This window comes from Salmo salar, chromosome 14, assembly GCF_965601325.2.
Source record: "Salmo salar chromosome 14, fSalSal1, whole genome shotgun sequence".
NCBI classification, from domain to species: Eukaryota; Metazoa; Chordata; class Actinopteri; order Salmoniformes; family Salmonidae; genus Salmo; species Salmo salar.
Genome location: NC_138304.1, coordinates 3,250,106 through 3,262,989, shown reverse-complemented (window position 1 = coordinate 3,262,989; position 12,884 = coordinate 3,250,106). Strand labels below are relative to the sequence as shown.

The 12,884-nt window shown below is 40.3% G+C and overlaps 1 protein-coding gene across 2 annotated transcripts in view; it reads left to right on the top strand.

The window, feature by feature from the left end:
• efr3a (EFR3 homolog A (S. cerevisiae)) overlaps window positions 1–12,884 on the top strand; it is a 253,752-nt gene that overhangs the window by 166,750 nt on the left and 74,118 nt on the right. For both annotated transcript variants that reach the window (XM_082960689.1, XM_014139103.3), the window contains one exon: window positions 9,953–10,067. In XM_082960689.1, coding sequence (XP_082816815.1) covers window positions 9,953–10,067 — 115 coding nt within the window. The remainder of the gene's footprint in view (window positions 1–9,952; window positions 10,068–12,884) is intronic.

Below are 12,884 nucleotides of genomic sequence, written 5' to 3'. Positions count from 1 at the left end.
ATTTTATTTGTGGAGTGCCTTTGTTACAACTATGAAAAAAAAAGCATACAGTGCCTTCAGAAAGTATTCACAATCCTTGACTTTTTCCACATTTTGTTGTGTTACAAAGTGGGATTAAAATTGATTTTATTGTCATTTTTTGTCAACAATCCACACAAAATACACTTTTGAAGTGGAAGAATTTTTTTTTTTTTTTTTTTTTAAGTCGAAAAATGTGTTAAATATTAAAATCCCTGAGTGAATATATTTTAGAATCACCTTTGGCAGTGATTACAGCTGTGAGTCTTTTGGGGTAAAGGCGTCCACATGCTTCCCTTCTGAAACAACATTTTTTGACATTTTTGTTCGTTTTGGTCTTCGGCAAGGTTTTTTTCAGCTGTTCGTGCACATGCGTCTTTTTCTTGAGGCAAGATGAAATCGGTAGCTGAAGTCTGCGCCCCTTCGTTGGTGATTGGTCAACCGTAGGGATTCTTCAATTAAGTGTTTGTTGTCATTCAGCGAGAGAAGACTCGTTTTCATGCACATTTTTTTCACTTGAGAAATACTGCACCAAACAAATTCGAATTTGCGTGACTAACATCTCCTCTGCAAAAACATCAAAATGAATGATAAGATGTCTCAAGATGGACAAACAGTACTATTGCCATTTTTCAAGCAAAGGTCTTTTAAGGGTGTATGCTAGCACACTCGTTCGGTTCGCCTAGCCAAGTTTGGTAAGGCGAACCGAAGCATGCTGGCGCCTTCAGTCTCAAAGAGCTCGTCACACCTGGATTGTGCAAAATGTGGCCATTTATTCTTTTAAAAATTATTCAAACTCTGTCAAATTGGTTGTTGATCTTTACTAAACAACTATTTTCAGGTCATAGATTTTCAAGTAGATTTAAGTCATAACTGTAACTCGGCCACCCAGGAACATTCACTGCTTTCTTGGTAAGCAACTCCAGTGTAGATTTGGCCTTGTGTTTTAGGTTATTGTCCTGCTGAAAGGTGAACTAATCTCCCAGTGTCTGGTGGAAAGCAGACTAAACCAGCTTTTCCTCTAGGATTTTGCATGTGCTTAGCTCTATTGTGTTTTTTTATCCTGAAAAACTCCCCAGTCCTTAATGATGACAAGCATAACCATAACATGATGCAGCAACCACCATGCTTGAAAATATGGAGAGTGGTACTCTAATGTATTGTATTGTATTGTATTTGCCCCAAACATAACATTTTGTATTCAGGACAAAAAGTTAATTGCTTTGCCACATTTTTGGCAGTATAACTTTAGCGCCTTGCTGCAATCAAGGATGCATTTTTTTGAATATTTTTATTCTGTAAATGCTTTTTTTCACTCTGTCAATTAGGTTAATATTGTGAAGTAACTACAATGGTGTTTGTCCATCTTCAGTTATTTCCCATCACAGTCATTTAACTTTGTAACTGTTTTAAAGTCACCATTGCCCTCAGAGTGAAATCCCTGAGTGCTTTCCTTCCTCTTCGGCAATTGAGTTAGGAAAGACGCCTGTATCTTTATAGTGACTGGGTGTATTCAACAAGTAATTTAACTTCAGCATGCTCAAAGAGATATTCAATGTCTGATTTTTTTTTAGTCGGCGTTCTTTGCGAGGCATTGGAAAACTTCTGTTTTTTGTGGCTGAATCTGTGTTTGAAATTCACTGCTCGACTGAGGGACCTTAAAGGTAATTTTATGTGTTGGGTACAGAGATGAGGTAGTCATTAAAAAAAAACATGTTAAACAGAGTCCATGCAACTTATTATATGACTTGTTAAGCAAAGTTTTACTCCTGAACTTATTTAGGCTTGCCATAACAAAGGGGTTTAATATTTAGACTCAAGATGTTTCAGCTTTTCATTTTAAAAAATGTGTTTAAAATAGTTACTCTTTTACATGACGGAGCATTGGGTGTAGGCCAGTGACAAAACAATCTACATTTATTCCATTTAAAATTCAGGCTGTAACACAATTTTTTGGGGAAAAGTTAAGGGGTTTGAATACTTTCAGAAGGCACTGTATGTGTTGGAACACTGTAACAGCTTCTTCTTACAATGACAAAATAAAAATAAATACCCCAACCACCAAGACACACATGATGAAAACATCAGTAGGCTAAACATCACTATAAGCACCAAGTGTGCTTTATAAATAGTGAAAATTGGCACAAAAGCAATAATGGCATTATAATGAATATAAGTGTTTTTGACGGCAGTCAAAAATTGTCAATTATTGTCAGCTTACGCTTACAGGTTTTTTTTCCGCTTAGGTCTCAGAGGTGTAGGTTCGGACTGATGCTCAGAATCAGAAGAATAATCACCAGAGATGTCATGATTCATTTCTTCCGTCGGAGTCGTTTTCATTCAGATTTTGTAGCAATGCTAACGCAGCATGTGCGTTCATTCGTCTTGGTCTTCTTGCCATTGTAAATTATGCACGCTCTCACTGTGTACTCCAAGTAGGCCTGACTAGACTGATAAGACTCCTTGGATTCGGTGGACTGATATGGGGTACATACCGTTTTGAGATTATAATTACAATAGATTAATACAATAGAATGGCCCGCCCTGTTCTCGGGTGATTATCAACTGGGCATGGCACCTTCAACTATTGGGAGAAGGAGGGATAATGGGCGAAAATCATTAAAAAAAAGGACATGCCCTCCTAAAACTGGATATAACTTCAGTTCTGTTTGTGATATTAAGATTCTAACAACGACAGTGTGTGCTATAAACGTATTTAGGAAAAGTCAAGGACTGCGGGGAATGACTTTAAAAATGGCAGAGTAATACATTTTTTAATTCATGAGCAGTCCAAATTACTGATTTATGCATTTCTAGTGTTAAAGCCACAGTCTGCAATATTTCCAGTTCTTCTATGGTCAATTGGTAATATCTATATTATAATATGCTAAGCCTTGTAAACTGAGGGAGGATCTCCACCTACAAAATTGCACAGCTTTTCTTCATTTTAGGCTCAAAAGAAGCTTGTTGTCCTCTTACAGTATATCTGGCTTTATCCTGCTCTGTTTTGTATTATATAGGGCTGTCAAACTGTATATATATTTTTTTTATCAAGTTAATCGCTGGATTTGCTGTGATAAATTGCAATTAATCACCAATTCAGCTGTAATTTAAAGGGCAATTACATAATGATAATGAGATTGAAAATGTATCTCCAGCACAATACCAGTGTCTACATTTTGTAGAAAAAATATAATTAAGTTCTACCGAAGACTTTTACAAATAATGATTATCAAACATTGAGATTCACGGTGACGTGGGAAGCAAGAAAATACCCTCCCTCTGGCTAGAAACTCGTTGCAGGTTTTGAACGTTTTTCTTACTTTTAATCCTACCCTGTAATGCCACAGAGAATACATTTTTAACCACAGATCATAAAAACGCACCATTTTCACTTATGTAGACACTGGTATGGTGATGGAGATAATGAATATGAGGTTGAAAAGTGGAAGAATTGCCCTTTTAAGATTTTTTTTTAATACAAAAAACATTACAAGAATATTGGCGTCCTGATTTTGTCCAAAGTAATGGTTAGCAAAACCAAGAAATTTGATAAAGCCCTCTTTAGCTGTATATATATGATGTATTTTAGATGTTTTCAGTGCATTTTAAATGCTTTCAGACAATGAGATTAATCGCAGTAAATCCCTGCTACCGATAAATATATATTTTGGCTTATGGCCCCATCTATAACCACAAGCTAAACTTTTTGGGGATAGTGATATTTAGAGAATGTGATGACATGAGTTGATTTCGCATATATATAACCACCCCTCCTGCTTTTTTCAGTCTGTCACACCTAAAGATGTTGTAATCAGTAATGTCAATTTCCTTATCCGGAATTGAGCCATTTAGCCAAGTCTCTGTGAGAACCAAAATATCCGGGCTCGTGTCATGCACCCAGATATCTTGATATGTAATAGCCCAAGCCCTCTACGCGATCTGTACCAGTATGATGATAACACTGTGGAAATGGGAACAATTACATGAGCAGGGGTTGGGCTGTTGTTGAGTCAATGTTTCATAAGAGCTTCCTCGATGTTGGCCAAGATAACTTTTGTCACTTTCCTATTTGGATTCAAGCCATCCATCTTGTAAAACTTGGGCCTCTCCCAAATGTGGTCAAAATTGTCAATGAACTTCAAATCCATGGAGGAACAGTAGGATTTAATCCAGTAGTGTAGCCAGAGGAGAGGACAAAAGCGTCCCATTTCGTGACGTATTGTTGGTAGAGGCCTAGAAATTACAACCCGCTTTTCTGTCTCTTTTAGCCTGTATATGAGCCCTCTGATGTCATCTTTTAATTGCTCTGATTTATGAAGATTGTTGTAGTTTGTACCAACATGAATGACTGCTGTGAGCATTCGGAAACTGCTTCATTACAGTAGGGACCTGGTGATCTATGTCATGAACATGGGCTCCAAGAAAGCAGTGGGTCCTTGCTTCTGCCATCACTATATCCCTAACTACCGTAATTTCCGGACTATTAAGCGCACCTGAATATAAGCCGCACCCACTGAATTAAAAAAAAAATATTATTTTGAACATTAAGCCGCACATAAGCTGCAGGTGCCTACCGGTACATTGAAACAAATGAACTTTACACAGGCTTTAACGAAACACGGCTTGTAACAAAAATAAATAGGCTTTAACGAAACACGGCTTGTAATAAAAATAAATAGGCTTTAACGAAACACGGCTTGTAACAAAAAATAAAAAATTAGCAGTAAGCTTTAGTTGTCTTTTTGCACTGAGTCAATTCCTCACGCTGCTGTTTCCAATGTCTTATCATCGACTCATTAAGACCAAGCTCCCGTGCAGCAGCTCTATTTCCTTTTCCAACAGCCAGATCAATCGCCTTCAACTTGAAAGCTGCATCATATGCATTTCTCCGTGTCTTTGCCATGATGAGGGTGACAAAATAACTACCGTAATCAGAATGATGGGAAGTTTGAGAGCGCTCGATTTAATCTAAACAGTAAACAAAAAAGTTGTTTGACCTTAACCCGTTCGGCAATTTCATTGGTCTAATGAAAGCTTCATGCCGCCAAAAAACTGAGCACGTCACAGAATGTGTTTATTTTTTTTAAAAAATTTCGAAAAAAAAAATTGAAAGCGGGAAAAATCCATATATTAGCCGCGTCATTGTTTAAGCCGCGAGGTTCAAAGCGTGGGAAAAAAGTTGCGGCTTATAGTCCGGAATTTACGGTATGCTTAAATCGGATCAGAAACAGCGGTTCCGGCTACAAGAGTCAACCGCGATGTGAGACAACCTTTGCTGGTGACAGCAAAGGGTAACGGGTAACCTAGCAAAGGGTGACGGGTAACCTAGCAAAGGGTGACGGGTAACCTAGCTAGCCAGGTCTAGTCTTTCTGATAATTTAGCTCCAAGTTATGGTAAAATCCAGCCAAACATGGTGTGTTAAGAACAGCACTAAGACTGTGGTCCCGAAATAAAACACTTAAAAGAAAAGTTGTAAAGGTATAAAATGTCTGTGTCTTAGAAATATAAAACGTATAGCTAAGTGTTTTAAAAAGTATAAAATGAAATGCTGTATCGCTACTCCAAACTTAATGCTTCCAAAGTGTAAATTATAGCAAACCCAGAGTAAAACGGAATGCTGCAGCCTGTAAAGTGTAAGCACATACCCGATTTGCAGTTGAATGCTCTCAGGCTCGAGTACTTACGACATCCCAATAATTTTCAAACATGTTGAATATATTCTGCCTCAAATTAGCCATTACCGCCATGTGTGAGCAGTGCTCAGAGCAGATGCGAGGCATGTACCACTGTCAGCCAATCAGCTACTCAGAACTATAAAGGTTATCTTCAACTACCTCACAAGTTAATAACAAATGGCACCAAAAAGAAAACAAGACACACTGGTCTTGTTCCATCTCTACAACTGCCAACTCATGCCAAAATAAAATATTGACATCATCGTTGTCATCATCAGCATCATTACAATTTTCTAATTATAAAATAGGCCTAAATGTCCTCATCTCTTTGATAGGGTTGATATCGATAACCAGAGTTAAGGGGAATTGGTATTTTCCATAATCCAATGCTGTTGACTTCAGGCATAACAATGCACATACAAGGATCGCAGCATCTTCCTCGGTTGCCATGAAGATTTCCTTACTACACCAGCCCAGCAAATTTGGCCCGACTCTGGCCTGATTGCCAATTGTACTGCCGCGCCGGTGCCGCCAGGTGTACAGTGGGGGGGGAAAAGTATTTGATCCCCTGCTGATTTTGTACGTTTGCCCACTTACAAAGAAATGATCAGTCTATAATTTTAATAGTAGGTTTATTTGAACAGTGAGACAGAATAACAACAAAAAAATCCAGAAAAACGCATGTCAAAAATGTTATGAATTCATTTGCATTTTAATGAGGGAAATAAGTATTTGACCCCTCTGCAAAACATGACTCAGTACTTGGTGGCAAAACCCTTGTTGGCAATCACAGAGGTCAGACGTTTCTTGTAGTTGGCCACCAGGTTTGCACACATCTCAGGAGGGATTTTGTCCCACTCCTCTTTGCAGATCTTCTCCAAGTCATTAAGGTTTCGAGGCTGACGTTTGGCAACTCGAATCTTCAGCTCCCTCCACAGATTTTCTATGGGATTAAGGTCTGGAGACTGGCTAGGCCACTCCAGGACCTTAATGTGCTTCTTCTTGAGCCACTCCTTTGTTGCCTTGGCCGTGTGTTTTGGTTCATTGTCATGCTGGAATACCCATCCACGGCCCATTTTCAATGCCCTGGCTGACGGAAGGAGGTTTTCACCCAAGATTTGACGGTACATGGCCCCGTCCATCGTCCCTTTGATGTGGTGAAGTTGTCCTGTCCCCTAGCAGAAAAACACCCCCAAAACATAATGTTTCCACCTCCATGTTTGATGGTGGAGATGGTCTCCTTGGGGTCATAGGCAGCATTCCTCCTCCTCCTCCAAACACGGCGAGTTGAGTTGATGCCAAAGAGCTCCATTTTGGTCTCATCTGACCACAACACTTTCACCAGTTGTCCTCTGAGTCATTCAGATGTTCATTGGCAGACTTCAGACGGGCCTGTATATATGTATTCTTGAGCAGGGGGACCTTGCGGGCGCTGCAGGATTTCAGTCCTTCACGGCGTAGTGTATTACCAATTGTTTTCTTGGTGACTATGGTCCCAGCTGCCTTGAGATCATTGACAAGATCCTGCCGTGTAGTTCTGGGCTGATTCCCCACCGTTCTCATGATCATTGCCACGAGCCCCAGGCCGAGGGATATTGACAGTTCTTTTGTGTTTCTTCCATTTGCGAATAATCGCACCAAATGTTGTCACCTTCTCACCAAGCTGCTTGGCGATGGTCTTGTAGCCCATTCCAGCCTTGTGTAGGTCTACAATCTTGTCCCTGACATCCTTGGAGAGCTCTTTGGTCTTGGCCATGGTGGAGAGTTTGGAATCTGATTGATTGATTGCTTCTGTGGACAGGTATCTTTTTTACAGGTAACAAGCTGCGGTTAGGAGCACTCCCTTTAAGATTGTGCTCCTAATCTCAGCTCATTACCTGTATAAAAGACACCTGGGAGCCAGAAATCTTTCTGATTAAGAGGGGGTCAGGTCAAATGCTTATTTCCCTCATTAAAATGCAAATCAATTTATAACATTTTTGACATGCGTTTTTCTGGATATTTTTGTTGTTATTCTGTCTCTCACTGTTCAAAAAAACCTACCATTAAATTTATAGACTGATCCTTTCTTTGTCAGTGGGCAAACGTACAAAATCAGCAGGGGATCAAATACTTTTTTCCCCCACTGTATGTACTATACCTAACTTTAGCTAGTTTAACAACAATGAACATAGTGCCAAATCATGTCGTTACTACCCTGCATGAATAAATCAATTTTATTTTTATATAGCCCTTCGTACATCAGCTGATATCTCAAAGTGCTGTACAGAAACCCAGCATAAACCCCAAACAGCAAGCAATGCATGTGAAAGAAGCACGGTGGCTAGGAAAAACTCCCTAGGAAAAACTCCCTAGAAAGGCCAAAAACCTAGGAAGAAACCTAGATAGGAACCAGGCTATGAGGGGTGGCCAGTCCTCTTCTGGCTGTGCAGGGTGGATATTATAACAGAACATGGTCAAGATGTTAAAATGTTCATAAATGACCAGCATGGTCAGATAATAATAATAATAATAATCATAGTAGTTGTCGAGGGTGCAACAAGCACGTCCGGTGAACAGGTCAGGGTTCCATAGCCGCAGGCAGAACAGTTGAAACTGGAGCAGCAGCACGGCCAGGTGGACTGGGGACAGCAAGGAGTCATCATACCAGGTAGTCCTGAGGCATGGTCCTAGGGCTCAGGTCTTCCGAGAGAAAGAGAGAAAGAGAGAATTAGAGAGAGCATATTTAAATTCACACAGGACACCGGATAAGACAAGAGAAATACTCCAGATGTAACAGACTGACCCTAGCCCCCCGACACATAAACTACTGCAGCATAAATACTGGAGGCTGAGACAGGAGGGATCAGAAGACACTGAATATGCTGGGAGCTAACCAACCAGGTTCCATGTTAGCTAGCTAACATTAGGCTCTAACCTGAAAGCAAACAGCTCTGGGATACGAATAATGTCAGGTAGGGAGCCAGCCAGCTAACATTAGCTAGCTAGCTAATGGTATAATTTAGCTCAAATTGAAACCACTTTCTTTGAATCGTGTAATATCTGAAAATGTCAGAAACGTTTAATATCAGAAAATGTAGCTAGCTAACACTAGACTATTTTAACTGTATACATCATCATGCATGATGGACGCGTCTCCCTGTCACAGATGCCATGCCACGGTTGCCCTTAGTTTGAAGATGTAATGTGGAGACAGGTCTTTTCTCCATCTCTTTAGCTATCATACTCTAATTCCACTGATTTTAAAACTTGATTCTCCAGAAGGTGGAGAGCAACACCTATGTAGCTCCACTCCACAATAAAAAAAAAAACATTTTAAGCCGCGTTCGACAGGATTACCAACAGACTGACCAGTTTAAATAGACAGAAGCCTTCTTTATGGCAGACCAATCCGAACTCCTCTCTTGACATGTCCAGCCCACTCAATATCTTAGCCAATCATGGCTAGTGAGAAGGTTGCTGACTTTTCTGTGGGTTAATTAAATAATGTGATTTGTATTTACAGATGGCATACAAGTTTGTTATTAAGGCACATGAAAGTTCACATGTTCGAGAAGGCATTTCTGCCAAAAAAAACGTTTTGACATTTTGATTTAAAAAATTATGTTAAAACGGCTCTCCAGTGAAGTCATGACTTGAGACATACGCCTAGTTTCCTGAATCGGGTCACAAATTATAACATTTATTTGAGTTAATCTCTGGATTGGCTGGGATTAATCGCATATTCAGAATTTGCTGAAATTGAGCTGTAATTTAAGATGTTTATACAAAAAGCATTACAGGAATATTGACGTCTTGTTTTTGTCCAAAGTAATATTAAGCAAAATCAGGTAAATTAATAAAGCACAATTTCTTTCATCTCAATACCAACTTGTTTTGATGTGTAGATCATGTATTTTGGACGTTTTCAGACAATACAATTAATCACAATCATTAAAAAAAAAAAAATTTAAGGACCAAATTATTAATTGGTGAAAATGTTGGTGCCACCACAGGAAAAAGTTATTCTGGAGCCCTCCTATATTGTTTTTTATATTGATTTCCAGGCTGTTGAAATTGCAGAGGGTGACTTTTTAATGTTGACCCCGTAGTTACATGCATTTGAATTTGTATGCTCTACACACAGTATGATTAGAAATAGCTTATCTATGCGCCATTCCTTTAAAGTCAGAGTGCCAAAGAAAAATATTTGCATCATTTGACAATTTAACAGACAAAGTTTTGTAACGCATTAATTTACCCCATGGTCACACAGGGTTCTTTGGTGGCAACCTGCCAGACTACCAGCGTGCGGAGGTGATGATGTTCATCATGGGCAAGGTGCCCGTGTATGGCACCCCCTGCCACACCTTGGACACTGTGAAGATTGGGTGAGTCACACTCATTAACTCCACGCTACAGGGTTTCCCATGGACATTAGGTTCATCTCGGGGGTTCTCCTTTCTGAGTTAGGGGTGACTGGTTTGGTACTAGGGTTTAATATTTTCCTGGTATTTTACAAATGCTTCATCCCAAGAACAAATCACTTTTCTTCCAGGTAACCCGGTATTTCCCGCCAAAATCGGAAGCATTATAAAGCATATAAATATGTCTGGATTTGATTAGAGCTTTGATCAGCATGAGAATTCTAACCTGATGCTGCCTGAGCCTCATGAGACATATATTAAATACATTTTTTGACCCCTACATTAACGATATTTAATGAGACCAAGCCCAAAAAATTCCAAATGATGATGCCATTTTCCAATACATTTATGATATAGGCTACTCACATTACGAACGACTGAAAAACATAAAAGTCACCCAGTTTCGATCCGGCCACGACTGGGAGACCCATGAGGCGGCACACAATTGGCCCAGCGTCGTCCAGGTTAGGGGAGTGTTTGGCCTGGCTGGGATGTCCTTGTCCCATCGCGCTCTAGCGACTCCTTGTGGCAGGCCAGGTGCATGCACGCTGACTTCGGTCGCCAGCTGTACGGTGTTTCCTCCGACACATTGGTGCGGCTGGCTTCCGGGTTAAGCGAGCAGTGTGTCAAGAATCAGTGTGGCTTGGCAGGGTCGTGTTTTGGACGGTGCGTGGCTCTCGACCTTCGCCTCTCCCGAGTCCGTACGGGTGTTGCAGTGATGGGACAGGACTGTAACTACCAATTGGGGTAAAAAAGTGCCCAAATAATAATACAAAAAAAAACATAAACGACCATAGATGTAGTTAGCTACAATATATGTTCTATTGGGTAAATAAATGAAACTAGCTCCTATAGGCTAATCTTTTTGAGTGTGGACTATATTACTGTATTATATTATATGGACTGGAATTAAGCACATCGTTCAAACCATGATACAGCAGAAGAGAACATGTGAATCTGGTGCAGCACATGCGGCCTGCAAAGTTGGAAGTATAGGCTAGCGAATTTGATTTTAATGATGAAATATAATAGGGCCTATTTGTTTACAAGTAGACTGACGCATATATACCTTTCATAATATTCCCCCTAATGTTATTAGCCTACCTCCTCTCTCTCTTGTTGCTTCATTCCTTCCTCGCCTTCAACAGTTAAATTGAATACGTTTTGTTGTCCTTCATCATTCTAATGACATCATTGAATAATATAGGACTATAATTAGATGCAGAAGGATTTCACTTCTCTTCAGGAATATTGAATAGTTATGGGTCTGAATAAATAAATAAAAAATTCCAGCAAGCTATTCTAGTCTAGCTTTTCCTGCGTGGGACTCCAAGAGCTAAGGAAAGTTTTTTTTTAAGGAAAGAGAGACTCCCAGTGGAGGTGCTTGCATATTGCGCAAGTGACAGAGGCTAGAAGTTAAAGGTTATTATACATAACCCATCATTAATTAGCTAAATATAAGGCTAATACTGCATTGAATATATTTCCTGAAAGATATCTAGATATATAGATATCATACAGCTCTAATAAAAAAATTTTTTTTTACAATTTAAAAACAATGTGACCTCCAAAAGCCAGATGGAGATGAGTAAATTAGATGTGGATTCAGACTTTATATTACTGTAGCATAGGCTATGCTGCAGCACATGTAGGCCTACCTGTTACAAGAAAAAAGTTACCATGATGATATGATAGGTCTACATGCATTGTGAACTGAGCTCCATACTGAGATGGGCTGTCTGTCCCCACCCTGAGATGGGCTGTCTGTCCCCACCCTGAGATGGGCTGTCTGTCCCCACCCTGAGATGGGCTGTCTGTCCCCACCCTGAGATGGGCTGTCTGTCCCCACCCTGAGATGGGCTGTCTGTCCCCACCCTGAGATGGGCTGTCTGTCCCCACCCTGAGATGGGCTGTCTGTCCCCACCCTGAGATGGGCTGTCTGTCCCCACCCTGAGATGGGCTGTCTGTCCCCACCCTGAGATGGGCTGTCTGTCCCCACCCTGAGATGGGCTGTCAGTCCCCACCCTGAGATGGGCTGTCAGTCCCCACCCTGAGATGGGCTGTCAGTCCCCACCCTGAGATGGGCTGTCAGTCCCCACCCTGAGATGGGCTGTCTGTCCCCACCCTGAGATAGGCTGTCTGTCCCCACCCTGAGCATTGACTCATCATGCAGAGGCCATAGAGAAGCAGATTTAAACATTGCATAAAATTTAACAGTTCCATGCCATGCTGTTCATATAAAAATGTATTATATTTCTCAGTTATTTATCCCGGGAAAAGGGAGTGGTTTTGGGTGGTAAATCTCGGTAACCACATTTGAAGCACTCGGCTAGGTACTGATTTGAATAATACATAATCATTATACTGGCTTTATTGGGCCATTTGTACGGATATTCAATATTTGTTGTTGTCTCGGTATCCAACCTGACACACAACACACACATCAAAGGCTGGGAGCAGCACATTCAACCATAATTGTTTGGCCCAGGGTCGTACATGCAATTTCGATTTACAGTCCATTGTTACCGTGGTCTAGTTGCCAACACCATTCATATGTTTCTATACTAGTGTCTCTTTAAAGGCCCATCTTATTTCAGCAAGCTAAATCAGTGTGTCTCCCACTCAAACTGAGTAGGGCGCTAGCCAAAATGTATGTCAGCATGAGGTCTATTAAGAAATGTTGCCGTGAGTTGAACTTAATGTTGCCATGAGTTAATATGCAGTAGCCTATATTGTATATGTATTGGAAATATATATGTATTGGAAACCCCTTTGTTTTTA